Below are 17,624 nucleotides of genomic sequence, written 5' to 3' on the forward strand. Positions count from 1 at the left end.
CAACTCTTCTGCGCCAGGCCAGCATCCCTGTGGAGGAGGAGGAACTATAATTATCTTCCCGTCTGGGGTAAGCCCTGGGGTGGCATCTCCCAGGTGACCCTACTGCACTCGGGGCGCAGTTCCGTAGCTGCTTAGGTGCGCAGCGCAGGTGGTCCCTGTGGGTCCCGCATCCTCTGAGACCCTGGCCCGGGAAGACAGGTCCCCAAACTCCAACTCCAGGGCGCGCGGCGGCGTTGCCATAACAACCGGCGCGCGCAGCCTCGGCGGAGGAAGTGACGAGAGTGGGTTGGCTGTTGTTGGGACACGTGACCCGGGTAGTGTTTTGACAGGGCAAACAGTGAGAGAAAGAGTGGAGAGCGAGCGAGGCGGGCAGGCAGCGAGCGAGGCCGGTGGATGCGCGGGGCGCGGCGTCTCGGCGTCTGGGCGTCCCGTCGGCCGCAGGGTCGCTGCGCGCTGCGCTCGGGGAGGCGTGGCCCGGAGCACGGAGTGTGATGTGAGCGGCCGGGCGGCCGCGGAGAGCAGTGCCGGGAGGAGGAGCGAGGGGTCCCGGAGGGCGGCGAGCGGGCGGGCCATGGGAGCCGCTCCCGGGTGGGCAACGCCACGCGTGGGTCGGCGCGGCTGAGGACATGCCCGGGCTCTGCTGCTGACCGGCTCCGACTCCGGCGGGAATCCGCCTACCGAGGCCTCGGCGAGGCTAGCCAGAGGGGGAGCCCCGCAGGTGAGGCCCGGGGGGCTGCGGGGGCTGCTGCGCCCCGGCCCCTGCGGTGGTGCCTCGGTGCCCAGAGGACACTTGACCAAGGGCTGCCTTAGTTCCCGTGGCCCGACTCTTCCTCCTCCGTGCCTGTCCCTCCAGGGCATAAATAGATCCTGCTTGTGCTTCCGAGACGCTGTGTCAGAGGAGGACACCTTGGCTTGGAGAGCCGAGGGGCGGGGAGCAGGGGTGCTAGGCCCGAGGACGCCCGGGGAGGCGGTGCACAGACTTGAGGGTTTTTTTTTTTCCTTCAGACCTGCCCAGGGTTCTGTCACTGCAGTCTGCACCAGGAAGAGGCCTAACTTCGTAGTTTTTCTTGCAAGATCTAGGGGTTAAAACAAGACTCGAGTGTTTCTTTTTTATTTTCATCTCTTAGCGTTCGGAAAACGAAGCAGAAGCTGTTGAGTCAGCGGTGTGCCGGTTGGAAGAACCCACACCTGTGTTTTACAGCACTTTGGGTGGAAATTGGATGCGAAAATGAAGCCAGACCGAGGTAAATGATTTATTTAAGTAGGGCCTGGGTTGTGTTTTGTTTCTCTGTCTCCGTTCAGAGGCGTTAACCTAATTTTCCACAGGATCAACTATTCCTGTTTCAGACTTGAAAGGACAGTTTCTGTGAAGACACCGGCTGCTGAGGAAGAGATGAGCTTATGGAGTGGGTGGTTAAAGTCGGATGGGAGGACCAGTTCTAGGAGAGTGTTTGGTGTGTGGCACAATGAAGGTGACAGAAGTAGCGTTTAATGAGTGGCCACAGGCTCAGTGTCCTGTTTAGTTGCAGTTACTCAGGTTTTAGGTAAAGTCAATCCAACTTCTGAAAAGTTTTTCGACTTTTGAAACTTCAGTTTGAACTTCATAAAGAGTATTATTTTATTATCATTACCGTTTTTCATTATCTGTGTTTTGTTTTTCTCGGTTTGTTTGTTGTTTGCCAAGTTTTCTAGGCTGGCACAGACATCACTATGTAACCCAGGCTGGCCCAGAACTCACTAATCTTTCTGCCTTGGCCTCCACGATATTGTCATTACAGGCATGTACCACTGTGACCTCTCCTTGGTTCATTTTAGTGCTCTTAGTGAATTCCAGTTGTTTTTTAGAGTACCCCAGCTTCAGTCTTCTATATGGACAATTTTCCATTCTAAATCTGTATTATTATTATTATTATTATTATTTATTTTTTGTTTGTTTGCTTTGCTTTTTTCAAGACAGGGTTTCTCTGTGGCTTTGGAGCCTGTCCTGGAACTCATTTGGTAGACCAGGCTGGCCTTGAACTCACAGAGATCCACCTGTCTCTGTCTCCTGAGCACTGGAATTAAAGGTGCGAACCACTGCCTGGCTTATTGTTTGTTCCTCTCCCCCCTCCCCCCCACAGGGTTTCTGTGTAATTCTGTCTGTCCTAGAACTTGCTCTGTAGATCAGGCTGGCCTTGAATTCAGGAACTCAGAGAGCCTCTGTCCTCAGCCTCCCAAGTGCTGGGATTAATGGCACCATTGCCAGGCTCTAAACCTACATTTTCAAGACTTAGAAAATAATGTCATACCTTGCCCCTCCCCCAGCCCCATTGTTTTAATGAAAAAAGGGGGGTGTCACAAGCCTAGAAGATGGCTCAGTGGATAAAGGTGCCACCAAACCTGATGATCTGAGTTCAAACCCTGGAACCTACAAAGTAGAGAACCGACTCCCGAAAGTTGTCCTCTGACCTCAACCCATGCATATTTGCACACACAGACCCAAAATATCAATATTTTTAACATAACAAAAAATACCTTAAAAAGAAAAAGTATAAATGATGTGTCCCATGTGACTGTGGCTAGAGCCCACCTGCCTCAGTCTCCTGAGCGCTGAGATTACAGTCCCTCAACACCACACCAGCCTCCTTTTGCTTTTCAGAGACTTCAGAAGTTGTTTGTCAGCCTTCTGATTAGGGATAAGGACAGCCCTGAGGCAAGTTTGATAAAATAGTAGTGGTTAGGCGGGAAGACTTCATTATCAGTTGTGAGTTTGATTCCAAGAAACCCTGCAGTAGGTACCATTGTGTTAGGAAGGAAGGGCTAGACAATGGCACTCTTTGAAATCTCAGCTTTCAGGTTTGGAAAAAGTGATTTATCCTCTGAAGCGGATTTTCAAGAATCTGTGCATTAAAATGGTTATTTTCCTATATCCATTTTTCAAAATGATTAGAAATACAAATTGTCTAGTTAAAGTATGTCTTTTGGTAATAATGTCTACTAAAATATACAAGGAAGAAGTGGGAGACAGCTATATTTAATTTCATGCTTTCAGTTAGTTTTTGAGTGTTCTACTGTTAATTGAAATAAGTGTATAGTTATGTCTATAGGCATATCATCAAATGCATTGCTGCTGAGAGGGTTGCCTGTGTATCGTGCTAAGTTTAGATTTTTAGATTACATCAGTGACTGTGGAAAAACTGGCACCAAGGTCAGGAGCTGCATCTCAGAATAAACAAGCAAATAAAATCAAAGTCACTGTTTGTCTTGGATTCTTATTAAAAAATTGCTTTAAATCCACAGCAGTTGAAAAATAGCATTTGCAACAGAAACTTGTTTTACCTTAGATAAAACTGTAACTGAACAATAAAGGTTTAATTATGGACTGATACAAGTTAATAAGGAAAATAAATCCATTTATCAAGATTCCCAGAGAAGTGAGAGTGAGTTTTTTCCCTTGAAAACTGTTGATCTTTTTAATCATTCTCAGGTCAGAAATGAAGTAATCCTAAATCCAATGTTGCCTTTTATTCCATAAAAACATAAACTGTTGTTGGGTGGTGGTGGCACACACCTTTAATCCCAGCACTCCTGAGCAGGGGCAGCCTAGGCTACAGATGAAGTTTCAGGAGAGTCAAGTCTACACAGAGAAACCTTGTCTGGAAAAAATCAAAATAAAGCTAACCAACCAACAAACAAACAACTATACCCATGAACTGTCCAGTTCATAGATTTATTTTGTTTCTTGTTTTTGTTTTTCGAGACAAGGTTTCACTGGCTGTCCTGGAACGCATTTTGTAGACCAGGCTCGCCTCGAACTCACAGAGGTCTGTCTGCCTCTGCCTCTCCAGTGCCGGGATTAAAGATCTGCTCCAATACCGCCTGGAGATTTTTTTTTAAACAATATTCAGAATAACTACAAATTCTTACTTAACAAACTACTACAGAGACACTGAAGTAAGTTTTTCACAGATTTTTTTTTCAATTTTCAAGCAACATGTTCTTGTATGGTCTCATTTAGCCCAGGCTAGCCTTCAACTTACTTTGTCACTGAGGCTGGCATCAAACCTGATTCTCCTGCCTCCACCACATAAGTACTGGCGTTTATTTTAGTACAAACAAAGAAAGGGGCTGGAGAGATGGCTCAGCAGTTAAGAGCACCTGCTGCTCTTCCAAAGGACCTGAGTTCAGGTCCTAGCACCCACATGGTGGCTCACAATCACCAGTCACTCCAATTCCAGGGGATCTGATGCCCTCTTCTGCCCCCCTTTCACTCTTTCTCTCTCCCCCTCCTTCCCTTTCTCTACAAGACACACACACACACAAAACACAGATGCTTTTTAAAGGAAAAAGAGTACATACAGTCAATATAACAACCTTATATTGCAAATTGTTTGATTGCAAATGTGGCAGCGGTGGGGGGGGGGATGCTAAATATTGGGTGCCATGTCAGGATCTAGAGAAGATAGGTGAGATATTTTCTTGGTGTCTCTAACTTCAAGCAGGCTACTGTTTTGTTACAAAACAAACCTGTTTGTTACATCTGGTTTTTGGCCCCCTGTTTCAGCAGTCTCTGTTGCTAATGTTCTTATTCCTCTTGTTTCCGGCTTTTAGTCTGTGTCCTGGAGAACTATGTGATCCTACTTGATACCAGGTTCTCTGTAAAATGAGGGTAGATAGCAGACTCTCAGGTACTCATCTAAGAACTAGTAAAGCGTGGTTTTTTTTTTTTTTTTGGTTTTTCGAGACAGAGTTTCTCTGTGGCTTTGGAGCCTGTCCTGGAACTAGCTCTTGTAGCCCAGGCTGGCCTCGAACTCACAGAGATCCGTCTGCCTCTGCCTCCCGAGTGCTGGGATTAAAGGTGTGCGCCACCACCGCCCGGCGAAAGCGTGTGTTTTAATGTAGCAACTCGACACTGTTTGCTTAAGAGGGTACAACTGTGTCCACCCTCATTTTTGAGACGAGATTTCACTCTGTAGACCACATTGCCCTGGAACGTGCTTTATGATTGATTGGGTGTGATATTTGGTTGGCTGATAAAAAGCAGTGGGAATCACAGAAAAATCAAAATGCTTTTTGTTTCATATCCTTCGTTTTTGTTCTTCCTTTACTGTTTTCTTTTCCTTCTAAAAAACATTTATGTGTATGGATGTTTTGCTTACACGTATGTCTCTCTCTCTCTCTCTCTGTGTGTGTGTGTGTGTGTGTGTGTTGCTCCTGCTATCTTCAGAGGCCATAGAGGACATCAGATTCACTGGAACTAGAGTTACACACAGTTTTGAGCCACCATGAGAGGACTGGGAACTGAACCTGGGTCCTCTGCAAGAGCAGTCTTCTCTTAACCACTGAGCCAGGTCCTCAGCCCTTCATTTCTTCTTTGTGGCACTAGGAATTAAACCCAGGGCCTGTACGCTCAGTACTCTTGAGTCATACCCTATCTCTTTGAGCCTTTGGAGGGTGAAAGTAGTCCGTTTTTAGAGTTAGGCATACTATTTCTTGTGCAAACCAATCCGAACAAAGGTGTATGGTGGAAGAAGACTATCAGAGCAGTATAAGGCTGGAATCTCGCATTTTTAATAATTTCTAATTTTACAAGCAATTTTTAAAGTTATTTTGTATTATATAACTCACAAGTGTGTTTTAGGGAGAGGGAAGTTCATCAAAAGTGTATTTTGGGGGTTTGAGGAATAGCTCAGTTAGGGTACAGTTAGTACACTTAGAGCTCAAGGTTCAATCCCCAGTGTGCATGTACTGACTGGCTCTGTGGAAACATGCATGCGTGAATGAGGGAGTGAATGATGAAGGGTAGACAGACAGGTAGATGGCAGATGGATGGCGGATAGACTGATGGATGGTGGACGGATGGACGGACGTACAGACTGACTTGTTCCACAGCATCCACTCTGCTTTTCGCAGCAATAGCTTTTGAACGCACAGTTCCTTGGTTTACTACAATGGAGAGAGTGGCACAATGAATTTAGTAGCAAAAAGACCAGAGCCTTCTAGATTTTTGTAAGTTATGCATCTCTAGTGAAATAGAAGTGTGCAGGCAACCAGAAATTGTACATTATCTGCTGGTGTTGAGTGTGTGCATGTGTATCAGTTCCCTTATATGGTGGGTATACTAGTGGACTCTGCCTGTTAAGTAATAGAATACACTCAGTTAACATGTTACTGTGTAGCAAATGACTACATTCCACATAGTCTAAAACATTTTATTAGTAGGCAGAAATAAATTTTAAAGTTCCAAACAGTTTATATAACATTGCTTGGCTGACAATGGCGGCATAAGTCCTTGATGGTGCTTGTCAGTGTGCATTCTGGAGTCCTTTCTTAATACTGTGTGCTCCTTATCACGTTTGCTTCTGTCTTCTCAGAACTCAGAGTGTTTGACACATGGCAGCAGCTAGGTAGATGACTTTTACCATGATGCTGACATACTGGGCATTTGCAGACCTTACTTAACAGAGGTCAGAAGGGAAGTGTGCAGTGGCCTAGTGCTGGCTTTCCTTTCACATTCCCAGCACCCAGCCTGGGCAAGTGCAGGCACAGGCTTTCGGGTTTTTTTTTCTTCTTTTTTCCAGGGGCGGGGATTGGGTTTGTTTGTTTGTTTGTTTTGTTTTGTTGTTGTTTTTGTTAGTTTTTTTGAGACAGTGTTTCTCTGTGTAGCTTTGGAGCCTGACCTGGAACTTACTCTGTAGACCAGACCAGCCTCAAACTCACAGAGATCCGCCTGCTTTTGCCTCCTAAGTGCTGGGATTAAGGGCATGCGCCACCACTGCACAACTTGTTCTGTTTTTTTTTTTTTCAAGATGGGGTTTCTCTGTGTAGCCCTGACTTTCCCTAAACTCGCTCTGTAGGCCACGCTGGCTTCAACCTCACAGAGATCTGTCTGCGTCTGCCTCCTGAGTACTGAGATTAAAGGTGTGCACCCCCACCAGCAGCCAGTAGCCTTTTAATAGATAGCTGTCTGGGAAAACATTCAACCTACAAAGAGACACATGACATAACTGTGTAGTTTATATTTCTTTATACCGTCACCTGCTGGTATAACTACCTTAGTATCTGTCTCTGTTAGAACGCTCTGATTACAAAAAATATTCCTGGATTATAGGTTTTTAAACGATGTCACCTGCTAAGCGCTGGTTAGCTACAGATGGTGAACTGCTCTGCCTCGGACTCAGGGATGTGCAATGGGGACCTGGCCCCAGTTATACAAATATGAGTGGTGTCTCAAATGTGATCTTTGTGTAGAAGTTATTAAAGCATATTTGCACATGTTATAAACATAAAGTATCTTGATTTTGTTTTTTAAGTGGTATTTTGGCTCACAGAAACTTATTAAAGAGTAAGACAAATTTTAATTATCAATAAATCAATTACTTAAATGTACTGTGTTTCAAGTCATAAACATTTTGCAGATCATATCTGAGGCTTGAATAAATGGAAAGTCTAATCTACAAATAAAATGTCAAACAATTTGATATTTTTAAGTTAAAATGGGAGGAATGTGCTCTGTCTCTCTCCCTTTTGTTATTATTTTACAGATTTTGTCATTAGCCTTCGGATTGTCATGGCTTTGGACCTGCTTATGTAGACTCAAGCAGTCCTGTTATCTTCTCTTATCTTCTTTTTTGTTTTGCTTTGTTTTGTTTGTTTTTTGAGACGTGGTTTCTCTGTGAAACGGTCCTGGCTGTCCTAGTCCGAGAACTCTCTTTGTAGCCCAGGCTGGCCTTGAGCTCTCAGAGATGAGCTGCCTTCTTGAGTGTTGGGATTAAAGGTGTGTGCCACCACTGCCCAGCAGTCCTGCTATCTTTAAATGATGTTCTGTAGATACCTGAAACAGAAGGAAGAAGTGATTAATTAGGTCTAGACCATGTAGCAGGGGAATCACGTGCATTCCTTTTGTGGTGTGGATGGTTCTTTGTTGGCCAGTGTAAATCAAACAACACAAATGACAGATGCTATGTTAGCTGCAGTCTTTGGCTTAATTCCCAGAGAAAGGTGGTAATGGTGTTACTAGCAGCCAATAGTTGGGCCTTCCATGCTAGACCATGTTCCATGTTCTTTCCAGATGTAACTCATTTAATCTGCACAGTTACTCATGGTTGTAGCTATTAGCACCTTTGTTGTAAACTAAGAAACTAAGTCACAGAGAATTTTAGTTTGTTTCTTTCTTTCTTTTATTTTTGTTTTGTTTTTTCGAGACAAGGTTTCTCTCCTGGAACTAGCTCTTGTAGACCAGGCTGGCCTTGAACTCACAGAGCTCCTCCTGCCCCTGCCTTCTGAGTGCTGGGATTAAAGGCGTGTGCCAGCACCACCTGGCTAGAATTTTAGTTTCTTACAGAAAGCATCCAGATAGTTAAAAAGGTGAGCCTGAGTTCACAGTGAGTTCAGGTATGTGCTCCCAGCTTCACTGGTGACAGTCATTTACATTAAAGTATTATAAGATACATCTTAATTGGTGGGGGGAAGTAGGCTTGAGGGAGTCTGGCTATCTGGCCTGACAGTCCAAGTTTCATTCCTAAGACCCACATGGTGAAGGGAGACAACAGACACATGCCCCCCCCACACACACACCACAGACAAAAAAATAAATGTAGAAGCCGGAGAAACAGCAACTATCCCTGAGCTTCATGACTCCGGATGCTGCCGGTCTGCACGGCTCCAGTGCCTTCACAATGGGCTTTTTAATAAATAGTACCTTGGCTCAGAGTTACCCTGCAAATGAAGTAAGTTAACATACATATTGTGCTCAGAACAGCAGCTGCCACTTAGAAAGCATGCAAATGTGCTCTGCTGTTGTTGCGGTTGGACGTTTTCTAAGGAAGAAGCCAGGCATTTAGAGAAAGCCGGGAGGAAGAAACAAAGGGGCTGATTGAGCTCCTGGTCCGTAGTCGAGGTGATCCAGTTAAGAGCGGCCACCCTGTCAGGCTGTCACACACTTACGCTGATGAGCCTTGACACACCAGGCGCTGACAAATAATTGCTAGCTTTGATGCGACTTTTGAGTCTGGGATGGTAAAGGGGTGGGCAGGGAGGAACCCTATGTTTTTGCTTGTCATCCAGTGAAAAGGAAGTGATTTAGTGGACTGAGCACTGTCATTTCTCTGTCCAATGAGGAAGAAATCTGAAGGTAGACTTGGAAAGCTAATGTGTATATACAGTGAATGATTTAAATGTTAAAATTTCATTTATCTTCAAACAGTGATGAATCCATGTGTTTTGAACATCTTATGTAAACAAGTACAGGAGAATTTTAGTTGTTTAATCAAATATCATTTATATTTATTCTTTTTCTTGTTTGTTTGTTTCATGAGACAGAGTCTAACTCTGTATCCCAGGCCAGCCTCAAGCTTGGAACAATCCTCCTGCCTTAGCTTCTGGAGTGTCAGGGTCACAGGATTGCACCACACCTGGCTTGCTTTATTCTTTGGCCCCTCTCATTTTTACATCTGATCATAGTAGTGTCTTCTTTGTTTCTTTTGGAAGCGGAGAACTTTTTAAAGTGAGACCACTAAGCTTAGCGTTCCATACTCCTGAGGTTAGTATGATAAAGGGAAAATTGCTATACTTGGACAGGGTACCTTCTTTTTTTGCAGGTCAGTCTCTCCTTACTTAGCTGGGGGAAGATGCAGAATAGACCCAGTCTGCCAATTTACACATCTCCCAGCACTCAGGAGCATGTGGAGGAGAATTATCACAAGTTCCAAGGCCTGCCTGGGCTACAGAATGAGTTCCACGCCAGTCTTGACTTCAGAGTGTGATATTATATTCAAAGAAACAAAAGCAAACAACAAAATCAGAGTAGTTCCATATTGTGTCTGAGGTTCCCATTGGTCTGACTGGGCAAAGACTGCAGTTCTTAACCAAAAACATTAGACCCAGGGCTGAATCTGATACCTGAACTCCAGGTAGACGTCTGAGGTGAGTTTAGAGTTGAATTATCACATTTTTCATTTTATCATAAAAATCCCTTCTCTCCAGGATCCCATGGTGCTCCTTGTTTTTGTCTTCTAGGCTGGAATGTCATTTCTTTCAGAGAGGTATTTTTTTTCCCTGATTACCCTCATGTTCTCAACTCACATTAACTGTTACTATTGATTGTCTATTAAACCAGATGTCTCTTGCTATTCTGTGTCAGCATTCTATGATCCTTTGACAGCATTTATTAAATTTTGTAATTAGTTATCTTTTTTTTTCTTGTTTGCTGTCTGTTGATGCATGAGGCCATAGTTATATTCCCTGGCTCATCGATTTTTTAGACAGTAGGTGTATTGTAGGTGCATCTACAATACATTGATATACATTTGTCAAACGAACTAATGAATGGATGAATGGCGAGTACACATCAGTGTGGAAGAAATGGGAGAATTGACACAACTGAAATTTTTCCATTTTAGGTATTTCTCTGAGCTGTAACTTGGAGGCTGTCATCACAACTTTATTCCTGTTTTTTTTTTTTCAAACCCATTTTAAAACATTTGCCCATTCCAAGACTGGGATTGCAGGTTGTGGCCACTGTGCAGTTTTATGCAGTGCTAGGGATCAGCCCCAGGGCTACTTGCATGCTAGCTAGGCAACCCCTCTACTACCAACTGGGCCACATCAGCCCAGCGTTTTCTTATTGAAAAAAGTGTGTGCATACGTGCATGTTGTAAAGTCAAGTTGAACTGAAATAAAATACTATAAAATAAGTAGACAAAGGCTGTTTGGTCAGGTGTCAGTGGTCTCTATGTTATCTGATTAGCAAGTGATCCACAAAAACATTTGGAGGAAGCTCTGATCACCTTCCCCACGCTCAGCTGGATCCTATTGTTTCAGGAGGGAGGGACCTGTTTCCTCATCTGGAAGATGTGCTTGGCTCAGTATTGTTTCTGAGCTCAGGTGAAATGACGCGAAGGACTCTGTGAGCTTGGAATGCTCTAATAACATTCTTGGTTTACCCTGAAGGGAGAATCTTTTTCAGTAGGAACTGAAGTGCTCCAAGGGCAATCAGGTGCTTCACAGTTGGGGCTTCTCTCCTAATCGCAATTCACACATTTAAAATTGAGTTAAGGCCTCGAGGGATGGCTCAGCCTTTAAAGGCTAGGCTCACAACCAAAAATATAAAAATGAATTACTCCTCATTCCCCCACTTGTTATACCAAGTATAGAGTCATTTTGATTATTAAATGCATATTTAGATATACTTTTTATTTTCAGAGTTGGAGACAGTATCTTATTTAGCCACCTGGGCTAGCCTTGAACTGTCTTCACAACCTAGGTGGGACTAGGGTAATGGGGCTGTACCACAGGCCCAGCTTGGTTAGATGATTTTCCAGGACTATTAAACCATGGCCATGATTTAGTCAGGTCAGTTGGACCCTCTTAGCTGTGTGATGTAATGTAACAAGAATTAAGGACCTGAAACCTCATGATTAAATCTGGATTGAAATTCTAACTGCAGGGGCTGGCTGGAGAGATGACACAGTGATAAGAGAAGTTGCTGTTCTTGCAGAAGACCTAGCTCCAGTTCTCAGCACCCACATGATGATTCAGCCGTCTTTCACTTCCAGGCATTCACATGGTACACACAGAATAAATAAATACATATAATATTCACGTACTATAATGCCAATATTTGCCAGACCAATATGACCCTTAGACAATTACATTGTGTGAGTAACAGTTCTTGCTCTGACACTGTCAACCTGAAGCCTTTTGGAAAGTGAACTGAGAATTTGGCAGTGTCAGGCACCATATGCCTCACACAGGCAGGGGTATGGGTTAGCTCACTTGGCTTATTGGTTTCAGAAAGATCTAGCCCACGCATAATACAGGAAGGGATTTAGGGTTAGCTCTGGTTTTTGTTTTTCCTCAGCTATTCTGAAGAACTGAGTATTTCAGAACTTTGTTATAAAAACTACTTTTAACAGGCACCAAAAATCAACAGACTTTATGTCCCCATCAACATTGTGTGCACTATGCAAACTTGAAGTCGAAACCCACATTGAACTATGCAGACGCCACAGAAAGGGGAAGTAGGTGAACCGAGCTGTTTCTGGGTGGTGATGGCCAGTTTAGAACAATACTAGGGCAGGGAGATTGGGGCAGTGGGGGAAATACAGAATGATGAGCTGCCAGCCAGGACTGAAGTTTGGTAATTGAGAGCATTGCCTAGGATTCCACAGGACTTGGACCAGGCTCTCTTCCAAGCCCAGAATTCAGACTTGTATCGTGGTACTGTGAGTAATAGCCAATGTCAGTTAAAACCTTTGGGGGAGAGGGGTATTGAACTGGTCATTAATGGGACTTTCTTTCTTCCTTTCTTTCTTTCTTTCTTTCTTTTTTCTTTCTTTCTTTCTTCCTCTTTTTCCTTTTAGTTTTTTGAATTAATGGGAATTTTTGTGTGTCATCTTATAATTTGTTAGCTTTGTAATGTAAAATGAAATACTCTGGTGTTTGTTTGTTTCTCTTCTAAATGAGGATATTTATTTTTATAAGGTTATCTGTGGGTTGAATGAAATTATATGATAAAGAACTATATATGCACCAAACATAAGTAAGAAATTATTTATTCTTTTTGTTTGTTTTTTAAAAAACAGGGTCTTAGCATGTAGCCCAAGCTTGTCTGTTCTTACTTTGTAGCCTAGGCAGACCTTGAACTCAAAGCTGTCATACTGCTTCTGCCTCCAGAGTGTTGGCATTACAGGCTTCACCACCACAGCTGGCACAAGAAATTCTGTGTCTAAGCATGTGTGCTTATATGTCACCTGGGTGTTCCCCACACATAGAGATGATTAAGTCAAGGCAATGGGAATTGAGTGGGGAAAGGGCCAGAAGCATCGAGGCCAGCACAGTTAGTGATCTGATACAGCTGTGACCTAGGAGTGGGAGCACATGAAAAGGGGACCCCATTGCTGGGGTCTCTGAGAAGTTCACACACACACACACACACACACACACACACACTCACACACACCTTCCCTGATTGTGGAATTCAAAGTTACTATGGAATGAATTTGGATTATTGTGGCTTTGGTTTAATGTCAACATAGATAGCTACTTCATCTGTAAAATCCCAGATGATTAGGAATCCTTTTGGTTTTTTGAGGTCTTGCTAAGAAAAGTTATGGTTATACAGAACAGCTTCTGCAACTTTGACTCATAATTGTTTGTCTTGTAGCAGCTTGTAGTCATCAGAAATGCGCTGATAGCGAGGGAGCCTCAGAGCTGTGATTCCGTCAGAGTGCTCTGGGGTGATTGACGGTAGCCAGGAAGATGGACTTAAAGGTGTACAACTAAAAAGACACATTTTATATCGACATAGATGGGCTCTTTTTTCAATTGTGGGTTGAGATGCCTCAGAGGACTTTCTAAGGAGAGCTGCAGTGTGTAAGTGTGTGGTGGTTTGAATGAAAATGGTCCCTATAGGCTCATAGGGAGTGGCACTATTTGAAAGGATTAGGATTTGTGGCCCTGTTGGAGTAGGTGTGGCCGCGTTGGAGGAAGTGTGTCACTAGGGGTCGGTTTTGAGGTTTCCAGTGCTCAAGCCAGGCCCAGTATCTCTCTCTTCCTGCTGCCTGCTGATCTGGATGTAGAACTCCTCACAGTTACCTCTCTGGCCCATGTCTGCTTACCTGCCACCATGAAGATAATGGACTGAACCTCTGAAACTGTAAGCCAGCCCCAACTAAATGCTTTCCTTTATAAGAGTTGCTGTGGTCATGGTGTCTCTTCACAGCACTAGAAACCTTAACTAAAACAAGGTAGAAGACAGAATCTTGGATTGAGATCTAATTAAGGAGTAGAAGAGATTCATTTTTTTAATTAAGCCAAGGACTTTGGGCTTAATCTATTTGGTGGGCACTAACTAGTAAGTACTTTGGGATGACGACAGAGAACTTTTTAGAAAAATCATTGGATTTTGTTTCTTTAATTTAGTTGTAAGCAAGCCTAGAGATGATACTGACAATCTTGAGATCATGTTTTAGATCTCAGAATTACATTGTGATCTGCACTTAGGAAAATTACTTAGCACTAACCTCTGCTCTTGGCTAAATTCTTCCTCTTCCTCGTTTATCCTCCTCTTTGCCTTTGTTCTTTGATTATGAACACGAAGATTCCTCCATTCTGAGAGGTCATGAACTACCAGTGTCGTGCACAGCACTAATCATCATGTGCTTGCTGTTTTATGTACTCTTGTCAAGCAGTAAGCTGCACTAGTGTTTAGCTACAGGTTCTAACATGTGAGGGAAACACACACACGGTAAGGTGGGAAGACAGAGGTTCCTTTTTCTCATTCTAGACAACTGTTTGCAGTAGCTTAATGACTCCTGTGGAATTAGATGCCTTATCCTGCAAGCTTCCTATGAGCCTGAGCATGGTGATCCCTGCAACATGGATCAGTTTTGCTGGCTGTGTTGAGGAGAGGATGATCATGTATCTATCCTTCCCCAACCACAACCAAGGATTAAGGAAGGAAAGCTGTGGACAGCAGAGGGGCCTTGTTTAGGCTAGGAAGAGCATGAAGCAGAAACTGTGAGGGTCTGCATTTTAGTTCTCTGGCTGTCTGTGTGAATAGTCACCCTCCCTTTAGTCTCTTCATCTGATGGTTGGATGAGATGATTTCCGGGCCCTTCTAGGTTCATTGTCCCTTTATTCATAACTCCTTTCTGTTTCTCTGGACATGTCTACTTAAAAGCTGGGAAGGATCTAGCCAGACCATTGAGAAAGTGTGTTCTCATCTTAGCAGTGACTATGCAGAGTGACACTGGTCCTGGAGGTCTACTTTGCTCCAGCTTGTATCATCTAACCTTGACCTGTGCCTTTCTGGTAACGGTATGAAGAGTTCAGGTTGTCTACCAGGTACTCTGAATGGCTCAGATCAGAGTGAAAGCCTCAGGTTCATACATAGTGGCCAGATTCAGCTGCTAGAAGCCTGAGTGAGAAAGGCTTTTGGAGAATGTGAAGCTCTTTAACTTTTGCAGTTAAGAAAACTAGACTTTGTACCGTGTGTGTGGCGTACACCTTTAATCTCAGCACTTGGAAGGCAGAATCAGACAGATCTCTGAGTTCGAGGCCAGCCTGCTCTATAGAGTGGGTTCCAGGACAGCCAAAGATACACAGAGAAACCCCCCCCCCCCCAAAAAAAAGAGTAAATCTTAAAAAATGGGGGCTGGAGAGATGACTCAGCAATTGAGAACATTGGCTGTTGTAAATGGAGGGAGACAGCGCTTTTGTTTCCTGGCCACTTGGGCCCAAATAATCATATAGAAACTGCATAATTACGCTCTATTTGACCAACAGCTCAGGTGTATTTCTAGCTAGCTCACAGAGATCTGCCTGCCTCTGCCTCCTGAGTGCCAGGATTAAAGGTGGTGTGCCACCATTGCCCAGATATATTATTTTATAATTTTTAACATGAGACTTGTGGTTTGTTAGCTCACATCTGTGTTTCTTGGGCAAGCTACATGGCATTTGTCTGACTCTACCTTTTTTCCTCCTCTATCTCTGCTTTGATTTCCCCACCTTGCTATATTCTGCCTGCCAATAGAACAAAGTATCTTCTTTATTAAACAATGATAATAAACATATTCACAGCACACAGAGGAGAATCCCACATCAGGCTGATCTTCCAGAGGTCCTGAGTTCAATTCTCAGCACCCACATGGGTGGCTCACAACCACCTGTAATGGGATCTGGTATCCTCTTCTGGCCTGCAGGGATACATGCAGGCAGAACAATATATACATAATTAATAAATCTTAAAAGACTTTGGTCAGGCGGTGGTGGCACACACCTTTAATCCCAGCACTCAGGAGGCAAAGTGACAGATCTCTGAGTTGAAGGCCAGTCTGGTCTACAGAATGAGTCTAAGAAAAAAAGGAAGGGACAGAGGGAGGGAGGGAAGTGGTGGGGGAAGACAGGCTTGGGGAAAGTCTTCACCTGTCCCGCTGAAGCTGGCCTCCGTTCCTAGCTGCACAGCGCTTGTGTAGGACCTGTGCACAGGGGCTGTTTGCAGCAGTCCAGCGGAGGTGAGGGTGGAAAAGTGTTGAATCTGCAACTTGATTCTAACAATTTGCAGTGCTGCTTATTGCGGTGAATGCCTAGCATTTCTTCAATACATAGGTTGAACACATCTTCCAGATGCTCTGACAGAAACCTACGAAGGTCAAAAGAGAGGCTGAGATCAGAGAGAAGTGGTTAAGACCTCCGAGAAAGAAGAACAGAGGACAAGAGAGAGTCAGCTGTGGGCAGGGAGTCGGGGCAGAAAATGTTCAGTGGCAAGGTGTCCTTGTAACACAAGAACACTAAATTAGGAAGAGCCTGGCCTCCCTCTTGGAACTGAAACGAAGACCATGTACTGACTACACTTTTCTTGCCTAGCCTTAACCTGACTCTAGCTCACTTGAGTTTTTATTCTCCAGAGGGAAGCGGGTGCATTCAAAGCTCTTGAACTGTGTCTTTTCTTCTTGACACAGAATTGCTTTAGAGAGTGTTTATAAACCAGTCTCTTGCCCTTCTCCATTGCTTAGTCAACAACGGAGATGAGTAGACAGGGATAGGCAGGATGCCAGAAGGAGTTTTGTTTTGCCTGGTGTGTTTTGGAAGGATGTCATATTGCCTACCTTGCCTGGAACTCCCTACATAGCTGAGGATGGCCTTTGTCGTAAGCCACATGACTTAGATCTGTGGCCCTGTTCACAGGCCTTAAAACTGCTGATAGGTCCTAACTCTACCTCCTAAGACCTGGGATTACAGATATGTGTTGCTATGCTTGGATGTTCATAGGGGGTATCTTAAAAAATAAAAATGAAAATATTAGCATACCTTCAGTAGAGTATATTGAAATAATTTCAAAGATAGTTGACATTGCTGGCCCTGAGACAACCCTTCTCCCCTGCTGCCAAAGGGCACTTGTCAGTCTTTCTGTATGCAGCGCTGGCTAGTGTTTTCTTTTCCTTATTTACTAAAAGAAATAGTGCTAGAGAGATGTCTCAGTGACTTAATAGCAGAGTACCTGATTCTTAGTCCCAGCACTTGTCAGGCTCATAGCCGCCTGTATTTCAGCTCCTGGGGATCTGGCTACCCTCTCGGGCTCTGAGGGCATCCACACTACACACAAATAAAAAGAAAAATGGATATTTTTTTTCTTTTTAAAATAACGACTTTTAGTTTCTTTGAAAAAATTCAACACTTTAATTTAGTACCTGCGCTCGTCTCTCTCTCTCTCTCTCTCTCTCCTCTCTCTCCTCTCTCTCTCAGTGTGTGGTGTGTGTGTGTGTGTGTGTGTTGGTGTGTGTGTGTGTTTAATTAGTTAACTAAATTATTTAGTGCAGCGCTGTGCTGGGGGTGGAGCCCGAGCCTTGTGCATGCTAGGGAGTCCTTTACTATTCAGTGGTGTCTCCATCCCTGTTTTGTGAGTCTTTTTGTGTAACCCAGGCTGACCTGCCCTATCTTCCTGTCTCAGGGTGTCTAGTGCTGGGATTACAAGTCTGTGCCACCACACTAGGTTGACTAGGTCTGTGTAACTGTTCACCTTACTTGTTTTTTGCTAAACTTCTCCAGAATATAACACAGAATCTGTCACTGACAACAGCCCCTGTTAATAGAGGTGACAGTAAATATATCAGTGACAGGCATAGAAGTTGGAGTTGTCACTC

At 44.0% G+C, this 17,624-nt stretch overlaps 1 protein-coding gene across 6 annotated transcripts in view; it reads left to right on the forward strand.

Annotated features, from left to right (window-relative positions):
* Positions 1 to 338: 338 nt before the first annotated feature.
* Positions 339 to 17,624, forward strand: part of Fam214a (family with sequence similarity 214 member A) — a 69,759-nt gene continuing 52,473 nt past the window's right edge. For 3 of the 6 annotated variants that reach the window (XR_005284557.1, XM_042054631.1, XM_042054630.1), the window contains exons 1-2: positions 506 to 718; positions 1,128 to 1,244. Coding sequence is in view for 5 of the 6 variants with exons in the window: in XM_042054631.1 (XP_041910565.1) it covers positions 1,229 to 1,244 (16 nt within the window). In the remaining variant the exon portion in view is untranslated. The other 3 variants (XM_038321167.2, XM_038321166.2, XM_042054629.1) reach the window with 3 other exon arrangements.

This window comes from Arvicola amphibius, chromosome 3, assembly GCF_903992535.2.
Source record: "Arvicola amphibius chromosome 3, mArvAmp1.2, whole genome shotgun sequence".
Classification (NCBI taxonomy): domain Eukaryota; kingdom Metazoa; phylum Chordata; class Mammalia; order Rodentia; family Cricetidae; genus Arvicola; species Arvicola amphibius.